The following is a 27,383-nucleotide window of genomic DNA, read 5'->3' as shown; positions in this document are numbered from 1 at the left end:
GCCCTCCCCCCCCCCAAAAAAGTTGGCCCAAGATCCAGGCGTCCCATGGATCAGCCCAGGTCCCCATCCCACGCGGGCCAACGGGGGCTGCTCTGGCAGCTCCGGAGCCCCGGCACAGAGCAACCTGCAGGGAGGCGCCACGCGGGGTTCCCACTACCCGCCAGGGACCCGGTCCACAGGGCCAAACGGAGGGGTCTGTGCCGGTCGACACCCCAAGCCCTGTCGCGCCCCCACCTACCGTATGGGACCGGCGGAGGAGAAGGCGCGGGCGCGGGCTCCCTGAGACAGCGTGTTCCGTCCCGGGAGGAAAGTTTGTGCCATACAGAGGAGGCGGGGAGGACGTGGGCGCCGGTGGGTGGAGGCGGGGGTGGCGGCGCCGCGTGCTCGTATGTCTGTCCCTCCGGCGATCGGTGCGTCGGTCCCTCCCCGGAGCCCGCGGCCGCCGCGCTCTCGCTCGCTGCGCCCAGCGCCCGGCGCGCTCCGGCTCCAGCCCCGACGCGCCCCCGCCGCCGCCGCCGCGCGTCCGCCGGCTACACTTCCTCTTCCTCTGAACTCATGTGCAAAATATGCTGCGCTGCATCTTCAGGGAAAGCCTCGCGGCCCCTGACAGCAGCCGCTGGAGCCGTGGGCCCGCCCAGCTCTCCCTGCGCCCCCTCGGAGTTCCGCACGGTCACCTCCACGCGGCCGAGCTGCAAGCGACCCTCGCAGCCTCAGAACCCAGGGGTCAGGGGCACACCGATCCTCCCTCCCAGCCCCTCCTAATCAAGGTTGTGGGCTGTCAGGAGAGCGCCTGGGAGACTAGGATCCCTCAAGATTTGAGCCGGGATGCTGAAAGGGCGACTGCCATTAAGGTGCTGATGGCTGGGGGTGGGGTTGGGGCAGCCTTGAGAGAGGACCATTTCTCGATCCCATTCCACAGGTGGGAGCATCCCCAGACATCTCAGGTGATGCTGAGATTATCTCTTGCAAGTTAGTGCTTCAGGGAAGGGTAATGCCACTGTCTCCCTTGCCATCCCCTGGTCTGCCTACTTAAGATGTCCAGAGGTTTGAGAAGATCTGGACAATCACCTTGCGTGGCAACTTGAGGCACCTGAGGAGAAAATTATATAAAGAATGAATGAAGCACCAGTAAACCAGGCTGCATTCGTAAAGTGAAGATATGAGGCAAGGAGCCATTAGAAAATATTTTCTTCCTAAAACTAAACCAAGCAGAATTACAGTGTAGGGGTTAAGAGGGGGAACCCTAAAGTCAAATGGTCAGGGTTGGATTCCTGGCTTTGGTACTTATTGGCTGTGTGACTTGGGGTAAGTGACTTAACTGCTCTGGGCCTATTTGTCACATGGCACTTCTTCATGGGTTATCATATGTAAAGTGTTCAGGAACCACTCTGTAACTTAGCTATTATCATTGTATAAGGGACTAGAACAAGAAGGGTGTAATAATCTAATTAATTATCTCCATTTTCTAACTGGGCAAAGAAGGCCCTGTGTGGGCAAAGTGAAGCAGTGGAGCCCACAGGGTGGAGGGCTGGTTTTGGGGCCCAGCAGTGTTTCCATGAGGTCCTTCTGGTACTAATGACATTCTTCCAGCAGGTAAGGAAGCACTATTTTGTTTTCAGGGACTCTTCCTGTTACCATATCTTCTCAGAGATTTTCTTCCTTGTTTTCTCTTTCCATAGCCTTCCTAGTTCTGTTTTGCTCCCCTCCCCCACAACACTGTTTTGTTTTTATTTTTTTCTCCTTTCCCTTTCCACCCCACCTTTTTCTGATGTCACACTCACCACCACTATCCCCAATGTCCCCCATTTTCTCCCCTACATTTGAGCTTGCCACATGAAAGAAAATCAGACAGGTGAGCACCCAAGTCCAAGTTCAAACAGTAGAGCGTGGGGATATATGTTCAGGGGCATCAGCAGAGGTTGTGAACACCCATTTATGAAGCCAAAGGGAGGGTCTTCATGCTATCTATCTGCCCGAGGCCTTGAATTGCTGCAAGTCAGGGTCCATCCGAAATCTTTCTGATCCTTTGCTGGTCCCTCGGCCAGAGAAAGAAAATAAAATTGACATAGGTATTAACTGGTAGGCATTTAAAAGAAGATAAAGAAAAAGGGGGGGGGGGGGGGGGGGGAGTGCAGCATAACCTAGTTGCAGTGTGGTTGATTTCTTTTAAGCAAATCATTTTCATTCTCTGAAACTTTTCCACACCATTGTGTTTTTTGTGCTGTTTTGTTTCTTTTAAAGACACCAGTCCTTGAAGTTAATATGCTATTCTGATTGTTTCCATTTTCTTCCACTCATTATTTTCCTGAGTACTAATAATCATGGGCAAATGTCTTAAATGACTTTTTTCGCTGCTTGGATCTGCATTTTTTTAGGGTTTTCTAGAACTCCTGATCTTCTTGATATTCTGATGCTTCCTACTGGCACATAGTAGGTGTTCAGTAAATATGTGTGGAATGAATGGATGAGCCAATAGCATCCAGATCTTTTAAGGCTCTTCTTAACCTGCATTCAGCAATTATCCAGAGTGTTCCAATTCTCTTTCACCTGGAATATTTAATGAAGAGCCAAATGTTGGATTCACTCGTGTTCTGTAGAGAGCTGCCTGGATTTTCCACTTGACTGCCATGGACTGGCCAGCCATGGGAGAGACCCTGGGCAGCTGGGTCTCACCTCTAACTGACCTTGCCTACCCAGCCCCAAACCCAAAGATGCTGGGACTGTATCCTAGTGGGTTACCTTGGCAACCTCACAATGTCATCTGTTAGAATGTCCTAGGGCGGCAGCTTTTAATTCTATCACAGCGGTCTCATCGGGGGTCATGTAATAGTGCTGTTTTTCCTCTGCTCACACTTCCTCCCCCTGTGATTTAACACTAAGTACTCGGAGAGGAGCTGAACATGGGAAAAATCAAGCTATTACTGCATGACAGGTCACAGATGGCCCCAGAACTGGGGTCCCGAGTGTTCACAGTCAATAAGACGCAGGTCCCAAGCTAATGGGGAAGCTGGATCTCCTCACACCCCCTGTGGAAAGAAGAGGAGTTAAGCCAGCCTAGGCAAGTGTAAGAAGCTGCCATGGCCAGACTGCACAATTCTTGTAAAAGCTCAGTTAAAGGAGCCCCCCGCTGGAGTAATTCTTTCTTGGACTCAGCAGCACCACCCCACTCTGGAGATGATTAAGGCCATGGGTACCAGCAGCCAGAGCAATTTCGCTGCATCCTAACTACGCTGAGGCTTGGAGGGAAAGAGAATCCCAGCTAACCTATTCTGCTCACCTTCTTCCCACCCGACCCCATCCCCACAATTTCATTCACTTAGGTCCACCCTGCTCCTAATGTAGCCCAAAATAATTCAATTCCCCCTCTCTGCAGAGAGTAATCACAATTCATAGCAGAAATGGATCAAACAAAAGCTTTGGAACCTGAAGAGCTATTGTTCTAATTGTTTATTTACAGCACCATGAAACCCAGACCTTATACTCGCCAGTTGAACAGCAGAGTTTCAGGGCTGGCAGGAGACAGAACTAGACTCATCTATGCCCTGGAGGTGCAAGAACTATTCATCTTTATCATCACAGTTAATATTTTAAGTGGGTTTGCAGCCATAGTGAGCTCACAGTTTGGTCAGCTGCTCTGTACTAAATGGTTAGAAGAAGCTGGCCCTGCATCAGGTGACAATCGTGCCTGTAAGGAGCCACGGTGGCAGAGGCCTGAGCTCTGTGCCCCAAGCAAGTGGTTTTGGAGGAGCCCCCTGCCCTTTGTTCATGGTGACAGGCACAGCCTGCACAGGCACGTCCCTAGGAAGACCATGGCACCCTTGGCCACGTTAAAGCAGAGCACACTTGTGCCAGTGTCAAAACATGCTTTTGACTCCCCAGTACAGTGGAGATGTGAATTAGGGTGGGGGCAGGGAGCTGGTTAGGGCAGTTTTTGCATACGCATTGATCAGCCAAGGCTAGGGACTTTTGTCCAAAGTATAGTCAAAACAATACTTTGAAAATGCCACCCACAGACATCACCAATTTGAGGAAATGTTGGATGGTAGCCAAATGTTCCATTCACTCCCATACAAAAAACAAAACACACAAAAAAAACCCACCCACATTTATTGTTATTCTGCTCCTGAATCCACTCATTTTACCTCTGAATTCCCAGCCTGAGTCAAACAGTTCAGGGGAGCAGGGGCCCTCCTGTGGCTGAGATGGAATTTGTTCTCTGGAGCAAAGAGCCACTGGAGACTGAATTTCAGGAATACTGTGTGCAACACATTGCTATTTGTAGCTTTGTTTCCCTCACTCAGCCTAAGTAATTGTCTGACTTTACCAAAAGCCATCCACATCCACACCCCTTCACTGGTTATTCCATTCATGGGTCACATTTGTTGACTTGCACTTGAGAACTTTACTACCAGAGATAATGGGGGAAATGTGTGTGTGTGTGTGTGTGTGTGTGTGTGTAAGAAGCCTATACATTCCACAGATGTCAAAATAAGGAGATCATAAAAATAAATCATCATTAAATGAATGGCGGGATAATATTTTGATATATTAATTAATCCATTTCCCTTCCACCATCATTCCCCCCCACCCCCACTATATTTCTTGCTACACTGTACAACTCTCTTCCCATCAATTTGGACAGCCAGAAGCGTTGCCAAAAGGAGAGTTATCATAACAACACCAGAAAAACGTCAGATTCTTGGCTTTCGAGTTTCAGAGGTCAATGTCCTGGCATAAAACGAAAATATATGGAAAAATAGGAAATTAGGCAGAACCAGTGTCCTGCAGCATATCTCCCTTCCTTTTGATATGCACCCACCATCCTGTACACACATACCTTCAAAGAATCAATCAAAGTTTCACGACTGGAGAAAAGTGAGGAAGGAAAGGCACAGGGGATATGTTGATGGCAGCAACTGGTAGGACATAGTGACGGACCAAAGTCAGAATTCAGAAACCCACCACCCTCCACTCAAGTGAAAATCATCCATCCATAATATCTGGGAACCCTATGGACAGCTGTTCAGCTCTTGGGATTTGTGCAGGAGGAGCATTATAGACCTTCAGTAGAGGAAGGAAACATGCTGTTCATCCTTCCTATTGACACTGAACAATGAACTCCCATCAAGAGCAGCTAGAGCACAACCTGTGGACCATCCAGAGAGACTAACTCCTATTCCATGAGTTCAACCCTCATTTAATAGCCTAGAATGCTGGTAAGCTCTTGAGATGGACAGTAGGGCCCTGGAACCCTGAGAAGATCCAAGAGTATGAAAAGATGCTCCCACCTACTTCCCATCACACCTGTACATAGAAGAACCCAAATGGACCAGTTCAGTATCCACCTTACAAGGTAGCACTGTGATGATCATCAATGCTGTTCCTCAAATATTCCTAGTCCTCCCCTTCTGGACCCACAATAATGGCTCTTCCTGGCTCCTGTAGTTGGGAGGGGCTATAATTAGTTCTGGCCAATGAACTGTGAGCAGAAGCAAAATGCATCACTTCTTGACAATTAATCAACTATTAGGACAAGACCATCCAGGGCTTTCTCTTTCTTCTAGCAAGGCCACTGGCAACTTTCCATATGATGGCTGCTTATCTGTCTAGATCCCTGAGTGATTGTGAGAAGCTGAGCCCCCATCTGACCTGTACTCTTTACATAACATGCACAAGAAATGACTTGTTTTTAAGCCATTGAAATTACAAGTTGTCTGTTTCTGCAGCATAACCCAGCCTATCCTGACTGATACACCTTACTAGAATCCATTGAATGTTCTTAAAGGCATTATGAGCATACCTAGGAGCTGGAAGGTCAAAAAAAAAGATCCAGTTAGAGAAATATTTCCCACATTAACCTGGAATCATAATAATTTCCAAGGTTTCCAGTTAGAGAAGCCCATGATCAAAAAAGCTATAAAGAGCTGTTATTTACCATTCATTTAAGGAGTATTTATTTAGGATCTACTCTGTGCCCTCACTGCGTGCTAGGAATAAGGGATACAGCCGGGAATAAACAGACACTGTTCCCAACCCCAAAAAGCTTTCAGACTAGTCACACTTGGCAGTTATTTATTGCACAAAAATGAAACTATAGCCTAGAGAAATTGAGAGACTTGCCCAAGGTGACATCGTTAATAAATGGTAAACTGGGACTTCACTTGAACTTTATGAGTCTAAATTTTGTGCTTTCTTCACTCTTCTAAGCCACCTAAAAATAAGAGAATCAGTATAACTTTGAGTTTGCTCCAAAGAGTAGGTGGAATGTAATTCCAGGCTACCTTATGTCTCCTTCCTTAATGTTTGCTGATACCTGAAACCTCTTTAATAAGCAAAACTTTTCATTCCATGATTAGTGCCCAAAACAGGGTCTGACAAATAACAGACACTCTCTAAATGTTTGTTGAATGAGTAAAGCATGCATGAATAAATAAATAAATAAATAAGTGGGCTTACACAATTGTAACTGCTGATTGAAATATCAAATGCACTCTATCTCACTCATGCTCAACCAGAAGCCAGCAATCGCTCAAGACAGGTGTTATGCTTGATCTTGAGGAATACTTTTCTTGAAATCTTAATTGATGGTCTTTACAATCCCAACATTTCCTATTGTTTTCTGTTATCTCTTCCTTTTCTTCAATTTGAGAACCAGCTAAACTATGTGGCATGCATATCTCAGGGAATGGTTGTTTCAGCAGAAAAGTCTTTAAGGACTCAAATGCTTGGATGTTTGAGTTTCAAGTGTCTAGGGGGACTCAGAATTTAGAAGAAAATATGTTAAAGTGCCAGAAAAATGTTTCCCAACCTCTTGGAGAGCATAACACATCCCCAGACTGCAGGGAGGGAGAAAGGAGCGTGAAGGGAAGCAGGAGCGGGTGGACGCTGTAAGCCCCTGAGGAAAGATGAGCCAATATCCTGTCTCTACCATTTATTCAAAAGGAAGGGCAGTAAATGCCACTCTGGCATAGGAGAGTATATCAAACCAACTGTCCTACAGATGAACTCTGGACAAAATCTAAAACACAACTCTCTGAAGGCAGTGCTGGACAACTACAAATAGGCAGGAACTAGGAGGGAGACAACACTTGGAAACATCAAGGGGTGGATTTTGCATTTTTTTACAGCTGCTTTCACCTAAGGGCAGACCTCAGAGAGTGCCCTACAGGGCAGCCAACACTTGGGCAGAAACCCACAATCTTCCCAATGGAGGAATCAGAAGACAGAGTTCCTAGTGACCACAGCAACTGAACAGATGGGCCTGAGGGAGCCTCCGGGTTCCCTGGCCCCTGACACACTGTGGAAGAGATAGAATCAATCCTGAGCACTGAGGGGGAGGCACAGAAGTCACAAGAGACAAAGGGCCGCAAACAGTCCCACAAAGATTTCTATAGTCAGTGAAGGCGCTAAAGCAGCAAAGTGCTCTCATGTCCTGTGAGGAGCAAGGGAGTCAGCTGAGAGCACAGCCTTGTGACAGAGCCCGGGGATAGCACGGCAGAGAGCAGTGTTAGACGACAGGTGGCCTGAGGAGGCAAAGATGTCCTGTGGATGCTGTCCTGGGTGTTGATGACACAGACCAGGCACACTCAATCCTACTCATGCCTTGGCATGATGTGAGCCCTGCAGAACTCACGCATAACTCTAGGGGAGCTGAGACCCATTCTGAAATGGACTGGGAATAAGTATCTACTACCTCTTTCAGCCTCTGAAACATAGGGCATGTTTTCTTCCTAGGACAGCTGAATCTCTACCCTGAGATAAATGTGTGTGTTTGAGATGAGGGACAAGATTAGACAATGAAGGTTGACACTTAACGATTAGCAGACAAACAGAAGGACCTCTTCCCACCCCCGCCATGCTGTATAGATGGAAACTCTACTTAGAGTTATTTCCCCCTTAACTGTTAGCACGTAGTTCAGGCTCTAAGGTGTGAGAACAGCTTCTCAAGATATCTACTTCCCACCACTACTCCCCCAACCACCCCACCTACCCACCAAATATAACTTTCTATAAAGGGACTTCCTTCCAAGAGGTGGTGGTAACTGAGATGTAACTTCAGTGCCTTATATGGTAGCCATTTATTCCTCTATTTCCCCAACCACATGAGGGTTCTGATTTAGTCACTTCTCCATTTCCCAGAATGAGAGATATCAATATGAAATAACATGATGAGTGAACAAATGAACAAAGAACTGAATGGATGGATGGAGAAGTTAATACCATTCATATCAGGAGCTGAAGCTTATATGTTGGAATAACAATGTTTCTAGCAAAGCCTGCTCTTTCCCTCCTCCAGACTCATTTGGTTCCCACCCCTTTCTGAGTTGCATATAGAGGGTTTAAATGTCAGTGGCTGCAAGCCCACTTTCCTCCTTCCCATTGTCAGTGGTCTTTCTACTCAGCTGAAATGGGAGTTTTGGAATAGAGCTCTCTGTCAATCACCACTGAGCCCTTTTCTCTCAGCCCTGGAGTTTCCAGGCTCAAGTATGGAGAGTCGGGCTGGCAGCCCTGGCAGTTGGGGAAAGAGCACGAGAGACTTTTTAACAGGCCTAAAATCCTGGTTTTGGCAGCCAGCCTTGGCTGAGAAACAGCTGGATGACAATAGGCCAGGCTCAAACATCTGCCTTCTTCTCCAGGAATTAGTATCAAGCATCTTTGCTAATGCTATTATTAAGGAATTATCAATATTTTACAAGTGTTATCATTTCTTGAAAAGATGGCTAATTAAATCATGCAGGACAAGACCTTCATGGTCAAGATATAATAAGGCAAGTCCTTGTTTTCATCTCTCCTTTTCTCTCAAGGTTATTACGCTGACTCTTAAGGAGGGAACCCTGATTTTAAAAGCCACCTCTTCCCTGTATTCTCTCTAATCCCAGTTTGAGGCTCTAAGCAAAAGCCTGTGAGTAAACTTCAATTTAAACAATTAAGAGTGTGCCAGTCAGGGTTCTTATTGCATACCAGAGAGATGGGCTCTGGTCACCTTAACTTGTAAAGAAAATCATAAAAAGGCTTTTGGGCAGTTCACAGAATTGATGGGAAGGCTGAGAAAACAGACGTAAGCAGTGTGGACATCCTCCCATCAAAAGGTAGAGTCTAATTCTCCTCTCCTTCATCTGGGCAGTTTAGTAGAATGCAGCATAAGTAAAACTGTGTGACTTCTGTGGCTAATAGATAATGTACTTTCCACCTAGATGGCTACAATTCACTGATGAGATACTAAGCTACCATGTAAGTAGTCCAAGTGCTTAGAGCTCACCATATTTTGAGGAAGGCCAAACTAGGCCACACAGAGACCATGTGGAGATGACTCAAGACTATATGAAGAGAGAGAGAACTGCCTAACCAGCTTTTGGCTAATCCAGCCCCTCACTGACTTAAACTGCATGAAAGACCTAGCCCAGAGCCACCCAACCAAGCCTTGCCCAAATCCTGACCCACAAAAATTATGAGAAATCACAAAATGATTGGTGTTGCTTCAAGCCAGTATGTTTTACGGTTATTGGTTATGCAGTGTGTTAGTCTGTTCTTGTGTTGCTATAAAAGAAGTACCTGAGGCTGGGTAATTTATAAAGAGAAGAGGTTTATTTTGGCTCATGGTTCCAAAGGCTGTACAGGAAGTATGGCACTAGCATCTGCTTCTGGTGAGGGCTTCAGGAAGTTTTCAATCATGGCAGAAGGTGAAGGGGGAGCAGGCCTGTCACATGGTGAGAGTGGGAGTGAGAGAGGGAGGAGGTGCCAGCCTGTTTTAAACAATCAGGTCTCATGTGACCTCAAAGAGTGATAACTCACCCATCATCGTGAGGAGAGCACCAAGCCATTCATGAGAGATCAGCCCTGGTGACCCAAACACCTCCTACTAGGCCCACCTCCAACATTGGAGGTCACATTTCAACACGAGACTTGGAGAAAACAAAATATCCAAGCCGTATCATGCAGCAATATGCAAGCAGAAAAGAACAGTCAGAAAAAAAGGACTGTAAGAACAGGATCAAAAACAGTTTCTTCACACAGAACCTTCCCATGAGCTTGATTCCCTCCACCCTGCCCAGACTTCTCACTGCTTAGTCACTGGTTCTACAGAAATATAAGAAAATTAACAGTAAATTTTCAGAGTGTCATACAGATTGTTTTCTTAAGCGTAAAGTTAGTAATCTAAAGCAAAAACCTTCAGAAATCTCCCCATCCCTCTTTCCTGCCATTCCTGTGTCCCCACTATAAAACAAAACTCAAAGATATCAGGTGCTGTTTTTTTGCGTAGGCACCTATTTTGTGACTGTATCTTTTTTTTTTTTTAAAGGGGGCCATATTTTTTTGATGCTCATTTTTGTGTTTTAAAAATATTGGTTGAAATATGTAAGAAAATGACTCTAAGCCTTATAAGAAACAAACATACACACACACACACACACACACACATTCACTTTATGGGATGTATATTAAGACTCATCAACCCTCAGATCATTGGGGGAGAGAGAGCCCTGTGGCCCACAAAGGGACAATAACAAAAGTATTCCTGCTACTTGTTGAGAACCAGTAGCTTACCTCAGCTTCGAGTTCCTATTTTTGGTTCTTATTATGACACTTAGAAGAAAGCTTCATTAGCATTTTTACTTAAACAAAACCAAGGCACAATTAGCAGCTGCTTCAGGATTTTCAAGCCCTGACATCTGGGAATTTCCCAGAAAGTGTTATGAATATTACAAGTAAAATCTGTTCAGGAGGGAAAATACAGCCTCTGACTCATGTGCCTGACCACACAGCAAGTGGACTGCCATATATTCCTGGCACATAAGCCCTCATGGGTATAGGTAGAATGACAATGATAACCCACAAGTGCCCATGTTGTCCCATTTCCAGATGGTGGAAACCTGGAAAGCCACAGCTTTTCCACATGTGTTCATAAGCAGGACTATCAACAGCTGTTGCCAAGACTTGGCTTTCTGAGCTGCCAAATAGGACCAGGGAAGATCAGGTCAAACACACATATTTGATAAAGGCTGAGGATTGGAGTCTCATGTCGTGTTCTAGATTTTTATCACTGAACAGTGAATCATGCCTAAATGTATTGACTTAAAACAATAACCTTTAAGAAGTCCTTCTGGGTTTCTGTGCATTAGGGATTCAGGAAGGGCTCAGCTGGTTGGTTTTGGCTCAAGGTCAGTCATGTGGCTATAGTCAGATGGCTGGAGCAGGACCCTGAGGCTGGAGCAGCTGGCTGGGCATCATCTTCTCTCTCTCTTCTCCTTCTTCTCTCTTCTCTCTCCTCTTTCCTCTCTTCTCTCTCTCTTTTCTCTTCTCTCCTCTCTCTCTCTCTTCTCTTTCCTCTCTCGTCTCTCCTCTCTCCTCTCTCTCTCTCCCCAAGTAGTCACTACATGGACTAATTTGAGCGCTCACTCACACAGAAGCTGAAGGCTCCATAGCAGATATTTCCATGAACAAGGCAGAAGCTCCACTGCCTATTATGACTTAGCCTCGGAGTCACAGAGCATCACATTCATCATACTCTGTTGGTCAAAACAGCCACAAACCCATCCAGATTCTAGGAAAGGGAACATAGACACTGCTGCCCTAATGAGAGGACTCACATTGTAAGAGGGGCATGTGGAATGGGAGGTATTATGGCTGCCATCTTTAGAAATTACAATTTGCCACAAGATGGGCTCCCTAGAAGCAGAGGTTGAAATAGGGGTTCTTTTGTGAGTTAAGGAAGAGGGAGAAGCTAAGCAAGGATGTAGCTTCAGGTGAAGTCCAGCTTCAACCTGATTTTGTAGGCAGCGCTGGTTCTCACATTGTCCACAGCATTTGTCCCTCCTTGAGGCAAAAAAGTGGGGCTTGTGTATACATATATCAGTCAACCCTTAGTTTAGGGAAGCCCCAAGGGAAGGGTTGTAACTCCCAGGTATCTTGTAGACAGGCAACTCCTCTTGATTATAGGCATTTCCCAGACAAGGCTTGCTCTGTGAGCCTTTAATAGCAGTTAATAAAAAGATCACCGGAGATCTGATTGGGACTGCAACAGCCTCAGCTACATTAAGATATAGGGGCACATTCAAGGTCTGTTTTATAGGGACTAGCAGGTAAGGACCTGAGTTTCAAGGTGAGTCCAGGGAATTAGTCCTTAGGATGGGAGATGGTGAAGGACTGAGCAGAAAGTGTGTGCATCTAAGGTGTCTAATCCAAACAGGATTGGGGACCCAGTCAAAAGACACTTGGTGTTTAGGGTAGGAAGTCTACTTATTGCCATGAGCAAAAAACAAAATATATTGGTTCATGAAATGAGAAAGTCCATAGACAGTGCTGACCCAGATTGGATCCAGGGCTCAAAGTGCATCTTCAAGGTCTAGGATTTTCTCTTTCTCTCTCTAACAGTTCTTCTTCTATCAGTTTTGTGGACTTTACTCTTAGGAGGTATGTCCCTTTTTGGTGGAAAGATGACTGCCAATAATGCCAGGCTTATATTCTCTCCTTCACATACCCATGAGAAAAGGGCATTCCTTTCCTAATCAAGCTTACAATAGTTCCATCATTGAGTGCCATTGGCCTGATTAGCCTGACCTGATCATATGGCCATCTCTGAACCAATCACTGTGGCTAAGGTGATGTGATGCTCTGATGGGCCAGGCCTGGTTCACATGCCCACCTTTGGAGCTAAGGAGTGAGTTAATTTCACTGGAACCCCAAGGATTAAGGTGGACACCAACTGCAGCTGGCCTTTCTACTTTGTCAATCAGCTGACTCCAAAAGTGGAAAGGAGAAGCAATGTCACAGGAAAATCGGAAAGTGATTACCAGAAATGGGATAAGACCAGACAGGAAAAATACCCCCAACAAAGGAAAGTAAAGATCATATGAGGAATCCAGTCACTGGTGAACTAGAACAGCAAGGTTAAAATGATCATGGTAAGCACAGTGACTCCATTCAGAGCCAAACATTCCTGAACCTATGTTGCATCAGATTCCTCTGCCCAGCGACAATCTTGATTCCAGAATTTAGAGCAAGAGTCATGCAGTTGAAGACTCCATCACCTAGGAGAGGCAGGTGGCTCCGGCTTTGGGGCTGGAGGATTTGAAAGCAGGCTAAAAGTCATCACAATTTTGTTCTCCACTAGGCTAGAGGGTTTTAGTGACCACAGAACTTTTAAAAACTCTATGTATAGATTTTGTTGGATCAAATCTTAAATAAAGATTAGAGGTTTGAAAAATAAAATCTATGAAAAGAGTCAAAGAAGTTGGTGCTAATTAACCAGGAAAAGCAAAATGAAACACACAAATAGGCACACACACAACAGAGATGGGAAAGTATTTTAATTAAGTCATCTTCCCTATTAAAAAAAGATGGTAACTAGCCATTCCTGAGCTCTACTGAGGATGAAATAAAAAGCAAATGGGCTTAATTGAAACATTGGGGAATTAAACATGAGAAGGAATTCTTTGTTCAACATTGGCCTAAATTTTAAGCTTTATTTAATTGTAAGCTTCCTCTGGGTAAAAGAATTGTGTCTTCTTCATCTTCCCCAAAGTTTGAAATGATGGATAACTGAAAATGCTGATAATAACAAAGAGAGAGACAGAGAACTGTATCAGCTTCTATAACTTTTGTGCATCAGGGATTTCTGAATACAAATGAATCTGATTTATCCATTGTATCATTTAGGAATATTTTGGCTGCAAGTGCAAGATAACATGACCTTAGTGGTTTAAACAAATAGAGAAGTTTTTTACATAATTTTTTAAATAACAGAAGTCTGCAGACAACAACTCTTGGCCCTGGTTTGCAGCTCATCATGCTATGGGCCTTTCCTTCATAGTTGCAAGATGACTGCTGCAACACCAAGTATCACAGTGATCTTCCATTGGAGAGAAGAAGGAGGAGGGAAGAGACAACATGCATATCATGGAAGGATTTGCCTGCCCAAAAACCACAGAGTAAACAAGCACTTATGTCTCATTCGTCAGAATTATGTAGCTTAGTCACCTCCAGCTGAAAGGTAGTTGTGTGCAAGGGGTTGTGTTATTTTTTGCAAATACACACCTGTGAACAAGGTGTGGACATGTAAATATTTGCCGTAGTCAGTGGTCTCATTTCTGGAATTTAGGCAGACCACTTGTTTTTCTCAATCTCAGCTTTCCTAGTTAATTTTTACCATTTACAATTGGCTCTATATTTTGGTTTGGGGAGTGCTTTTCCCAAGCTTAATTGTGAGCTTCTGGGACATTACTGATACTAAGAGATAGATATCCTGGCCATAGGTGTGGGCACATGATCTAGACCCAGCTACTCCTGATAATCCAGTCACCTGGTCCCAGTGTTTTGTCTACAGATAGTCAGGTGGCCCTACCAAAAACAATCAGGTTTCTTCCCCAGAATTTTTAATTTAGAGATAAAGAGGTAGTATTATTTTTGATGATACAGTTGGAAATGGACTATTGGCAAACATCTTCCCCACCATGTGGAGAAAGCGTATCTTTAGAAGGAGAAAACGTGACCACAACAACACAGAGATGTGTAGAGTTTAGAGAGCCCATGACAGCAAGAGAGAGAGAATAAACTACAGTCCTGACAATCTCACTTAAGCTTCTGAGTCCAATTATAAATGGACTTCACTTACGTGAGCCATAAATTTCCCCTTCTTTCTCAAACTGGTATCATTGGATTTCTATCTACTGCCATAAGAGTCTTGGTTAATTAAGAAATTGGACAAACACCCAATAATGTAAAGGCCATTTGTTTGGAATGAAGGAAATGATTTGCCAAGGGAAACCAGGGAAAAGCTTAATGTATTCGTATTAAGCTAATAAGATTTTTCTAGCACTTAGAAATTTCATGTTATGCAAATGCTGTTGTCAGTTACATTTCTGTAATTGTTTTCTGTTTTTAGAGACCGTATAAAGATCACTGACATGAGCTGCATATGCTGGCGGCCCCTCTGCTGTCATTATTTTATGTGCTGGAAAACACTGCTACAGGGAGACAGCCCGGTCAGATGGGGATGGCCTGGAATAGGGGCCAGGTATCTGTGTCATGGACTAGTACAAGTCTCTTGGCCTCTCGGGGCTTCAGCTTCTTCACCTGCTCAACCAAAGGCATTGAACCGAAAGCCTTCTCAGGTCCCTTTCACCTCTACTGCTCTACGTCAGTATGATCGCTTAAATCAACTCCCTGATTTTACCTATAAGGCCCAGGGGCTCCCCGGTCACAGAGCCAGGACACAGTTTAGAACCTAGACCTCCTGACTCAGACTGTCCTCTAGGGCAGACCAACTTCCTTGCCAATTACAGAAGAGGAGCAGGGTTCCATTATGCTGTTAGCACTTACTTTCTTTGATTCCAGAGTATCCTATTTCACTCCATTTTTCCAAGAATGAAGAATGAGAGCCAGGTCCCAAACCCAGTCCCCAGTGAGCCACTTAACTTCCCTCTCTTCATGATTCGGGAGTTAGCCCTGTGACTGGCTGCAGTCTTGCAAATGCATGCACTTGGCACAGAAGGGACAGGAGAGAGAGTGTAAATGCATCCTGGAGGCCTACTGGGGCATAATGGGAAAAAGCCATTTGGTGTTCACATGCTATGGCAGTGGACCTCTGAGTGTATCATCGTCTGAGTGGGAGGTGTGCAGCCACCAAGAGGCTTGGCCAGACACCAAAGAGGTGTCCTGCCACCTCCCTATCACCACTGTCACACCAACAAGAACAGTGTAGTGAGAAATTCACTGAGCCTGGGCCATGTCTCACCACAGTCATGTCTAGGGAAAGAGTCATAGGTGCTCCCGGGTGGTTAAAAATAAAAAGGCGGCATTTAGTTCTCAAATGTGTTTGAAAAATTATTTGTTCGCTAGATTTGATAATGCAGACAGAGACTTTGCTACTCTAAATTCCTTGTGTGTCTCCAGGCAGACTGCGATGTACTAAGGAGATTTCCTTCTATGAGAATCAGTCACTCACTCAGAGTTATCCTGCAATTTGACGAGGAAATCCCTTTTAAAAGGCACACTTTAGCTGAAAAATGCATCCTGAAGAAATGCTGAACTAGATGATCCGACCAGATCAGAGCTTTCCAAACATTTCTGAACATGACCCACAGTCAGAAACATGTTTCACCCCATGACCTGACACAAACACATCTATATGTAAACAACTGACACAAAGCACTCAGGACACAAAACCACTCCTACTTTGTGTGATGTATCCTGACAGTTGCATTGTGTCCTGCCCTCTTCTGTTTGATTCTGTTTCCCTTTTTTTAATGCTTCATTTTTTACAGACAGGTCTTGCTCTGCCACCAGGCTGCAGTGCAGTAATCATAGCTCACTGCAGCCTCTGAACTCCCAGCCTGAAGCATCCTCCCACCTCAGTCTCCCGACTATCTGGGACTACAGGCATGCATCACCGTAACCAGCTGATTTTTATTTTATTTTATTATTTTTTGTAGAGACAGAGCTTTGCTCTGTTGCTTAGACTCATCTCAAACTTCTGGCTTTAAGCTATCCTCCCACTTTGGCTTCCCACAGTGCTAGGATTACAGACATGAGCCACCATGCCCCGTCTGTTTCCATTCTTTAAAATAGTGGCTGGGACTTTGCTTCCTCTGTGTGAAAGGCTGCTTACCTGTCCTGGGGAAGGATAGGAACAAATTACATGAAGCACGCTGACCATTCTTTCACCCTTCAGGCAGCTAACTATGGAAGCAAGACACTGAAGTAATGAAAATACAAACAGCAACATACGTCAGCCACCTAGATCGTGTCGCTGGACAATCAGGATGTCATTTTGGGCCAAGCCAGCGCTGGCTCGTTCATTCATTCATTTCCTCTATGTGAGTTGGAGCCCTTGAGAAGTAGATGCCAAGGTGAGTTCAACTTTCAAGAATTTTCTCAGGAGAAATGCCCATGCCAGAGAAAACAGGGCAGGAGCTAGGCAAGGCTTGGAGAGTACCACAGTCAAATGGTAACGCAAGTCCACCCAAGTAGAGAGAGGGAAAGGAGACAAGACTGGTGCGTGCCCTAGACTGCTGTATCACCTAAAGAAGGTTTGGCAAGGCTGTCAGGGAGCCCTTGAGCCAAAGTTGCCATCCAAGAAGTCCCATGTCTCCCAGAAACAGGACTGCCTCAGTGTCCCTGCTGTGCTGGGTCTTTGGTTGAGAACAGCAGCACCAGGCAGACTCCACGCCAACATGGAGCTGGGCTTCTCAGCACAGCAGCAGGGCCCTTGACCACCTGTGCTCCCTGTACTAGGCATGCTGCTGGGTACATTCTCATGGCAGCCGCACCCTCCTCCTTCTCTTCTTCCCTCTCTTGCTCCTTCCTTCAATTAACACTAAGTGAGTCTCTAGCCTAAGCCAGCTGTTGGAGCAGAGAATGGAGAGATAGTGGTGAGCCAAACCCACTCCTGCCTCTAGGAATCTGCAGCCTTGTGGGGACACAAATGTGAAAGAAAAAATTCCACCAGAGGATGAAGAGTGGTCAGTGTGAGAAATGTTTCCAAGTGAAGGGCCTCTCGACAGTGTGAACTTAAAATAGGGGGTATAGGGGGCTCAGAAAAGTCCCTGAGCCAATGCTGTGGACCTGAGGTCTGAGGATGAGTAAAAGTTTACTGGGTGAAGAGGGGAGGGAAGAGTGTTCCTGGCAGAGGGACCAGCATGTGCCCAGGTGATTTCTTGGGATGACAGGAATAAGGGGCTGAAACAGCCGGGATAGATTGAGTGAAGCCAGTGAAATGGGGTGCTGGGAGCGGGTGAGGGAGTGGATAGGGCCTGCAGGACCTGGGAGGCTTCTTGTCACCCACCAATGGTTTTAATGGAGGTTGACATGATCAGATTTGAGTTTTATGAAGGCCACTCTGCCCGTTGTGTAGAGGATGGGTGGGGAAACAGTAGGACCAGGGTGTCTAGTTGTCCAGGTATTGGGATAATTAACAATGCAGTTGTTCCTGGGAGAGTGATGAGGGCTTGGACCGGGGTAGAGATGGTGGGAAGGGGAAAAAAATGGCAAAGTGGGAGAGACTGAAGAGGCTGCATGGATAGAACCTGGGGATGGAACAAATGTGGGGGTGGGAGGTGACACGGATGCTTCCACATCTACAACTCACACCAGCCCAAAGCCTCCTTGAAGAACCAGACATGGGCAGTGAGTGCAGAGACAGACCCACTGCCCCACTATGTCCCCTTGTCTTGGGGACAAGAGTGCCTGTGCTGTCACCCCTGGTATCCTTTCATGTGTCCTCTGTCTTTCTGCCAACCCCAGGATCTCTTGGCATACATTTACCTCAGCCACACTCTTCAGTGCTCTGCATCCAGGCTACACAGAGGCTGCCTGTTAGAGGAGCCATGCATCCCTGAAGACTTGGAATAAGTCAAGATTTACTTAATCCCAGAGAGATCCTTCCAAAATGTGATGGTAACTCTGTTCCGTGGCTGGAGTGGCTCCTCTGGGCGCCAGCAGCATAAACCCACCTTTCAACTCAGTCTGCAGCTCAGAAACACTACCTGATTCTAGACAGGTTTTTCAATGTAATAGGTAGAATTATTATGTCTTGTACATAAATTAAGACTTTACATTTTTATACTGCTATTTAGAATGCATATAATGCAAATCCATGTAGACTATGGTTACTTTGGGTTTCTGCTTTCCTGAAACTGCTACCTTCTGCAGACAGACTCTAAAACCTAACAGAGCCCAGATGCTTTTACTCATATTTGTCCAAAGTTTTGGACTCCCACCCCAAGCCCTAGCCTGGCCCCTCTCAACTTAGTAAAAATCCGTGAGGAGACCTTGAAGAGAAAGCCAGAGCTTGTTGGGCAGGAACAGGCGCAGAAGGCTACTTGGCGGTGGTAGATATAGAACAGAACTTTGAAGGATGGGCTAGGCCAGGGGAGACAGAGAAGGGATAGAGGCTATGGGGGTCAGCCCAGCATGCTTCGGGGCCATTGATTAGGCAGTCTCAGGTATGGGCACAAAGGGTTGGAGTAAATTTTTAGGGCAAACAATACTTCTGCATTCCCTGTGTCTAGGAATGTTTCCTTCAGACATCTGTTTTGTCCTCATTAGAAGGGACAGAGATGCTGTTTTCTATATTTTTGCATTGCCAGAGCTCAGCACAGTGGCATATGGCAGGAATGCAATAAAAGTTCATCGAATGATTGAGTGAGTGGGTGAGTGAAAGCATTGCACAGGTTCACAAGATATTTGTGCTACTTAAGTGCTTATTTGTTTTCCAACATTTTATTATGAAAAATTTCAAACCCAGTGAAAAATTAAAATCATGGAGTGATCACACATACATTCTCCACCCAAATTCTGAATTTTACGGCTTATTGTACAGGCTTTATCACGTATCTAGCCATCAGTTCAACCATCTACCTATCTATCCATTGTATTTTTTTGATGCATTGCAAAGTTGCAGACACAAATATGCTTTACTTCTACTCATTTTAGCATGCGCATCATTAACTAGAGTCCAATATTTGTTGGCATTTCTGCTTTTTCCCTTTTAAAATTAAAAAAAAATAATTATGCCCAAACAGACATAATATCAAACTTACTGTCCTAACCATTTTCAAGTGTACAGTTCAGTAGCATTAAAAACATTCGCATTGCTCTGCAACATCACCACCATCCATCTCTGTAACTCTTTCATCTTGCAAAACTGAAGCCCCATATTCATTAAACAATAACTCCCTCATTCCCCTCTCTTGCTAGCCCCTGGAAACCACCATTTTGCTTTTTGTCTCTCACAATTTGACTACTCTACATACTTCATATAAATAGAATAATACACTGTTTGTCCTTTTGTGACTGGCTTATTTCACTTTGTATGCACTCCAGGTTCATTCATGTTGTAGTATGTGTCAGAGTTCCCTTCCTTTTTATTTTATTTTTTATTTTTTTTATTTTTTATTTTTTTTCTGAGACGGAGTCTCGCTCTGTTGCCCAGGCTGGACTGCAGTGGCCGGATCTCAGCTCACTGCAAGCTCCATCTCCCGGGTTCGTGCCATTCTCCTGCCTCAGCCTCCCGAGTAGCTGGGACTACAGGCGCCCGCCACCTCGCCTGGCTAATTTTTTTTTTTTGTATTTTTAGTAGAGACGGGGTTTCACCGTGTTAGCCAGGATGGTCTCGATCTCCAGACCTCGTGATCCGCCCGCCTCGGCCTCCCAAAGTGCTGGGATTACAGGCTTGAGCCACCGCGCCCAGCCCCTTCCTTTTTAAAGGCTAAATAATATTCCATTGTATACATAGATTACACTGTTTATCCATTCATCTGTTATTGGACACAGAGCTGCTTCCACCTTTTGGCTATTCTGAATAATGCTTCTACGAACAGGGGTGTACAAGTATCTGTTAAAGTCTCTGTTTTTAATTTTTGGGGTATATACTCAGAAGTGGAATTGCTGGATGATATGATAATTCTATTTCTAGTTTTTTGAGGAACTTCCATACTGTTTTCCACAGTGAATGCACCATTTTACATTACTACCAGTAATGCACAAGTTTAAATTTTTACACAACTTCCCAACATATTTTTTTTTTCATACTAGCCATCCTAATAGATGTGAGGTGCTGTCTTAGTACATTTTTGTGTTACTAGAAAGGAATATCTGAGACTCTGTTCCATGGTAAGCAGGTCTATCCAAACCTACCCTCAAAGGCCAAGGAAGATGAAAGACCAAAGAAAGAAGCTGACAAATCCAATTTCTTAGAAAAAAATATTTAACAGAGATTTATGAACAGAAGCCATGTCTTGGGCAACCATAAGAAAAGATGGTGGATCCCCACACTTACTCCCCAGACCCAGGGCTTATATACCATAAGGAATTTGCTTCAGGACAGGGTTTATGGTAAATATGTGAAAATAGATATCTTAGAGGTATTCCCAGAACTGGGGTTAATAAGAAGTCAACATGGCAGATTAGCATCCAAGATGGAGTTGCTTTAGTCTCCACAGACTGGGTAATTTATAAAGAAAAGGGGTTTACTGGTTCATGGTTATGAAGGCCGCACAAGAAATATGGTACCAGCATCTGCTTCTGGTGAGGGCTTCAGGTTGCTTCCATTTGTGGCAGAAGGTGAACAGAGCTCATGTGTACAGAGATCACATGGCCAGAAAATAGGAAAGAGGGATGGGGGGAGGTGTCAGCCTCTTTTGAACAACAGCTCTCATGGGAACTAATAGAGTGAGAACTCACTCATCCCCATGCCCAGGGAATTAATCTATTTATGAGGAATCTGCCTCCCTGACCCAAACACCTCTCATTAAGCCCTACCACACACTGAGGGTTAAATTTCAACCCAACATTTGGAGGGGTCAAATTTCAACATGAGATTTTGAAGGGTCAAGCAAGCCAAACTATAGCTGGTGGTATCTGTGGTGTTGATGTGCATTTCACTAATGATTAGTGACGTTGAGCACCTTCTTATGTGCCTTTTGACCACTTGTGTGTCTTCTTTGGAGAAATGTCTACTCAAAGTCCTTTGCCTCTTTTTGCCTTTTGAGGTAAAATTTACATAGGATAAAGTGTACAAATCTTAAGTGTGCCATTAGATGAGTTCTGACAAATGCATCTCAAACTGTGTCAAGGTACAGAATATTACCATCACCCCAGACAGTTCCTTCAGATTCCTTCTCAGTAATCCACTCCCTCCACCCTCCAGACACAACCACGATCCTGGTTCTTACAAGTCTGTCATAGATTAGTTTTGCCTGTTATAGAACTTTAACTATGTGGATTCATACAGTATGTGCTCTTTTGCATCTGGCTTCTTTCACTCGACATAATGGTCTTGAGATTCACCCATGTTCATTCCTTTTGATCGCTGAGCAGTACTCTTTTGCATGAATAGGCCAGAGTTTCTTTATTCTTTTGTTGATGGACTGGACTGTTTCCAGTTTGGGAATATAATGAATAAACCTTTTTAAGAGCTTATGTTTTATTATAACAAAAGCAAAATGTCATGAGCTTGAAGCCTTGATAAAAATCTCCCACTAAGCCTAATATCCTTTTGGATAGAAAAATAAACAAATCAATAAGTTCTACCCTTTGTGGAGGGCTTATAATGTGCCAGGCTGTCTGCTGAGAGTTTTCCTTCTATGAATCATTCCATTTAATCCTCACACCCCCATTTTCCAGATGAGTAAACAAAGGTTTACAGCAGGACACTGACTTGCCCAAAATCTAATAGCCTGTGTGTGGCAGACCCTATTTTGCCTTTTGACAAGTGCTGTGAGCTTCAATAGTGATCCCAAGGCCAAGAAAAGACGAGTATGGTGTTTTGCTTTCTCAGTTATCACACTTTATTATGATACTGATGTCATTTTTATTTGCCCTCTGTGATGAGCATTAATTATATTATGGGAAAGGGGAGAGCCAAGGATTGCAACTTTAGAAATAAAGACCATTCCCTTACTAAGAAATCTTTGGAGACAGCAAGGAGCTTAAAAGAAATTAATGGTATATTAAAAATTTTCTATTACAAAATGTTAGAAAATAATAAGGACACAAAAGATAAGCGCCTGATCAGCCTGTTGTCCAAATGTAAAAGTAGATATGACCAAATTGGAAAGTTTTGGCAGAAAGCTTGTAGAGGAAGGAAGGAAAGATTTATGACTAGTGTTTATCTAGTGTACACGAAGTGCCAGGAAAGCCCCCTGCTGGATAACTTACATATGTTTAACTCATTCCAGCTTCCCAGCAGCCTCAATAGCCCTTCTTCCCTTCTTTTTTAGGAATGGAACTCCTGTTTTAGCTAAACTTGTGCTCTCCCAGAAAAAAGATTTCTTGCAGCTTCCTTGAAGGTTGGGTTTGGCATGTGACTGAATTTGACCAATGGGATGTCAACTGAAGGGTCGTGTACAACTTCCGGAAGGGAGTGACCTTAAAGGGGCTTGTGCCTTTCTTTGCCCCTTCCGCCTTCTGGATGAATGAAAGCAGAAGCAGTGGCTGGAGCTAGAGCAGCTATTTAGGACTACGAGATGGAAGAAATTTGGTGACAATAGCAGAACAGAAATACAGAAATCCTGACTTGATGACCACGGAGACGCCATACAAACTCTGGACTGTAATTTCCAGAGATTGCTTATGTGAGAAAGAAATATACTCCCGTTAGGCTACTGTTACTCTGTGTTTTCTGTCAGTTCCGATACAGGAGGCATTGTCATCCCATTTTACAGACAAAGAGATGGAGTCTCAAGTTTCCACAGCTGGTGTGCACTTTGGTTCCTCAAGGACAGTAATGCCCCACCCTTGAGGTTGGTTGATTCACTCAACTCCCAAAGCTGATAATGTTGAGGTGCCAAAAAAAGTGTCCCCTTCAGGTTTCACTCACTGGAGCTATGTCATGTGACCACAGATACGGAAACATGCCACTAAAGGTTAGCCCTGGAGGGACTTTAAGTCAGCTTTCAAAGAACAACAGATCTAGTTTCATGACTCTGGGAAAATTACCATCCAAGCCTGTTTCTTCTTCTCTAAAATAGGAAGGATAGTAAAAGTCGCTGCGACTGAGTTGTTGGGAGGACTGAGCAAGAGGATGCACAGTGCCTGGCCCTGACCAAATGAACAATAAGTGGGAGTTTTTATTATTAGTCCCTGGGCTGGGCTGGAATCAGACCCCCTGGTTATTTCTTTTTCCATATCTTCCTTTCTTCCATTTTGGAGCTTCTCCCCTCCAGCCCCTGTTCCCAAACAAGATTAAACAAATGTGTCTTTTCTCCTTGCAGACTGTGCTCCCCAGGCCACCCTCAGCTCTGTCCACACAAGTCCCTCCTACGATCAGCTGCACCCTAGGCTCAGCTGGAAAACAAAACATGCCCTGCATGGTTGCCACACCCTAGCCATGGGCCTCAGTTTTCAAGCATCAGGCAGTTTTAGCAAGAAAACTGTCGTTCCTAAAATCAGGACCGCATTTCTTATATTTCCACTGCTGATTCTCAAAAAATGTTGGCCCAAACAAACCCAAACCACGAGGCAGCAAAATTAGTCTTCAAAGCCCTCCTGTAAGTTAAACGCCCTCTGAAAGGTACCTGCAGAATCCATATCCAGGTCCCTGTGGGGCCGTCTTCTGGGGGTCTGCTTTGAGCTTTGAGCAGAGGAGGCTCCAGCACAATGCATCTGTCTGGGTGTGATTATCCAGCCTCTACTGTCTGTCAAATGAATCCTTCTTATATGGTAATGAATACTGTACAGATTAATGCAGTGGATCCCCAGCCATAGACCAGGAGGCTCTTCGGGGGAGACAGAGATGATCTTCAAATCCATCGATAAGCTTATTGTCCATGGACCAATCTCTTCTGTGTCTCCCACAGGGTTCTACCACTATATTTCAAATATATATGTATATATATGTGTGCGTGTGTATATATATATATAGTCATTGTGATGAATAAAATACTTATTAAAAAGAATTACGTAAGATTAGATAATCAATAGACATGAAATACACACCTACTATCATGCTAGGGTTAACCAACTCCTAGCTTAATGCCATTCAACAAGAACTTCCTAGAAATAGTCCCATAGCTAGTGACCTTCATGGTGGAGCTTCAGACAACAAAAACAAGTCAGGGAATGAATACTTGGAGGCCACCAGAGCATTTGGCCACCTTCAAACCACGCTAAGATGGAAGCTCAGCTTGCGTGCAGTCCAGCTGAGAACTGGACTAAGAACTGAGAAACAACAAACCAAAGCCTTGTGCCCAGAGAGCACAGCATGACCACCTCCTCCACTGCCCTAGTGTGGGAAGGAATGTCAGGACCCACGTGCGTCAAGCACCCAGTGCTCAGCAATCACAACCACAGGCGGCAGGGAGATAAGGCAGAAAGGGTGAGGGAAGTAGCAGTGGGAATGTGTGTGGGCAGGAAAGCTACTAACCCTCTCGTTTCAGCTACAGTTATTTAACTGCAAGCAACAGAAATCCACTCTGGGCAACCTAAGTCAGAAAGGAAGATAAACTGAAGAACCAGAACTCAGAAAGTAAAGAGGGGAGATTGTGGTAGAAGATACTTTGGGGGAGAGATGAATATTTTTCAAACATTTTCTATCTGCCTGTTACTCAATCAAGATTGGGTTCTTTGGGAAGAGGGTATGACTGGCCAGGAGAGAGCAGGATACCATGACTAGTGGCTTCCTGGCATCTGTTCACCAACACAGGGGAAGAAAGCACGTCCCTCAAAGAAAGCCAGGATCCTGGCACCAGAAAAAGGGGGAAGGATGCTGAGCATGGAGCGGACAGAGATGTCTCTTCTCTCTCTGGGACTGCATCTTTTCATCTGTAAAATGGGAACAACTGTTGGCTACATTGTGAAAATGTAATGAGATAACACAGAGCACAGTGTGGCTTATGGGAAGTGCCTAATATGTAATAATTTCAAATAATTTTAGCTAAATAATTTTAGCTTACCATCTTAATTTTTGATTCAGCTCTATCTGAATTTTTTCTCCAGAGAATGAAGATACTGTCATTACCTCTGCAAAGAATGCATCCTAGCACGGATCAAAGATCTTGCAAGTCCAACCACACCATTTTACAGTTCTGAACCTCGACTTAGAGAAAGCACTGGATCGTTATACATTTGACACTTCCCTTCCCTCTAAGGTAATAAAAAATAAGCCTAGTTTTGCATAAGTCCTTTTCTGTAGGCTGGGGCTCTGAAGGAAGTGAACCCCATGGCCAATCCATCTGAAGTCAAGGTTAATAGGGCTATTATACTAAAGATATGGTATTAAAGATCTCCCTCTGGCACCGTGTTCTTTATGATGCATGGCCAATTGCCCACTGAGGAAGGTATTGCAACTGGAGCAACTGTATTCCAAAAGCATATCATTTTGTTTTTATTCCCACTGACAAGCACATACTCTTTTCTTTAAACAACAACAAAAAAGTGACTATTGGTCAAAGTTACATTTTGCCTGCACATTTTTCAACTTTTGAGATTGTATATTCCAGGCTGGATATGGGCACTAACCAGGCGCTTCCCGATGGATGGGCTTGGCTGTTTTCTCCATGGTTTCTTGGCTCGAATTTTTGCCAACTTACATATTTTTGCTTAGTTTTGACATCTTCTTTCCCTCAAACCAGATGTTAGTTTTTCCCCATCAAAAGCATGAAATTTGACCAATTATTTACTGATAGAGTTATTGAAAGATGAAGCTATGGCAAGTTACAAGTTTCAAAATCCATCTCTGGTTAGTTTGAAATAATTGACTATATGATATGGTAGATATCAATTATACGATAGACCTTTCAGGGTTTTTTTAAATGTTAAAAATAAAGTGATAACACTGGCCTTAGCATATTAATGATTTTGGTTTTCATCCTAAGAACAATGGGAAGACATTAAACTTTGGCAGAGGATAAAGTGACCATCTAGATCTTGTGTTTCAACAGATCTCTGTAGCTATTTTTTTTTTTTTTTTTTTTGAGACGGAGTCTCGCTCTGTCACCCAGGCTGGAGTGCAGTGGCCGGATCTCGGCTCACTGCAAGCTCTGCCTCCCGGGTTTACACCATTCTCCTGCCTCAGCCTCCCGAGTAGCTGGGACTACAGGCGCCTGCCACCTCGCCTGGCTAGTTTGTTTGCATTTTTTATTAGAGACGGGGTTTCACCGTGTTAGCCAGGATGGTCTCGATCTCCTGACCTCGTGATCCGCCTGTCTCGGCCTCCCAAAGTGCTGGGATTACAGGCTTGAGCCACCGCGCCCGGCCTCTCTGTAGCTATTGAAAGTGTATTGGAGAAGATGAGTGGGAGTGAGAAGAGTGTAACAGAATCAGATAAAAACCTGTCACGTTACTACGAGCAGGAGATGAGGCAGCCTGGACAAAGATGGTGGCAGAGAGAAGAAAACTGTTTGAGAGAATTGATTAAACTAGATGGTTAGCACAGATAGAGTTGAATCAAAAATTAAGATGGTAAGCTAAATAATTTTACACACAAAAAGGCAGAATTGCATTCATAATTAATCTCTCCTTCAGACTGAATATTACAGCCAAAATATAGCCATTGGTGTTGCAATCACTTCTTTTGGGTTTGTATCCAAGGTCAAGAATGTGAGCATCCAAAGACCCAAATTCTTAATGTTTTTAGTTGATAAAGTTTATTCAAGGTAGACAGCCTGTGTTGAATAACTTAGCCTTTCACAAATTTCAAGAAAAATCCATTCTGCCTCTTCTCCGCCACAGACACACTTTAGTTGAACATTAAGCATATTTATTAAAGAAACATCCTCCTTGTACATTTTCTCCCAAGATGGATGGTGTTCTTACTCAGAGTTATAAGTGTCAGAATAAAGAATGCCCATGAGGTTGAATAGTATGATGTTATAGTAAAGTGAGATAAACATTCTCAGAAACGTGCTTGTGACTTAAAAACAAAACAAAACAAAACAAACAAACAA

The 27,383-nt window shown here is 44.3% G+C and overlaps 2 protein-coding genes across 4 annotated transcripts in view; one reads left to right on the top strand and one right to left on the bottom strand.

Moving 5' to 3' along the window:
• RFTN1 (raftlin, lipid raft linker 1) overlaps positions 1-545 on the bottom strand; it is a 204,481-nt gene extending 203,936 nt beyond the window's left edge. Inside the window, exon 1 of one of the 3 annotated variants that reach the window (XM_023207354.2) lies at positions 239-545. The gene's annotated coding sequence lies outside the window, so the exon portion shown is untranslated. The remainder of the gene's footprint in view (positions 1-238) is intronic. The other 2 variants (XM_023207349.2, XM_023207351.2) reach the window with 2 other exon arrangements.
• Positions 46-14,964, top strand: LOC116418674. The gene is made up of 2 exons (XM_031935092.1): positions 46-851; positions 14,882-14,964. Exon 1 carries the CDS (start codon positions 46-48, stop codon positions 760-762), a length of 717 nt encoding a protein of 238 aa, XP_031790952.1. The 3' UTR covers positions 763-851; positions 14,882-14,964.
• The last annotated feature ends 12,419 nt before the right edge of the window (positions 14,965-27,383 follow it).

Source organism: Piliocolobus tephrosceles, chromosome 2, assembly GCF_002776525.5.
Source record: "Piliocolobus tephrosceles isolate RC106 chromosome 2, ASM277652v3, whole genome shotgun sequence".
Lineage (NCBI taxonomy): Eukaryota > Metazoa > Chordata > Mammalia > Primates > Cercopithecidae > Piliocolobus > Piliocolobus tephrosceles.
Note: the sequence above shows the minus strand (reverse complement) of the source record. Positions and strands in the feature narration are given on the sequence as shown.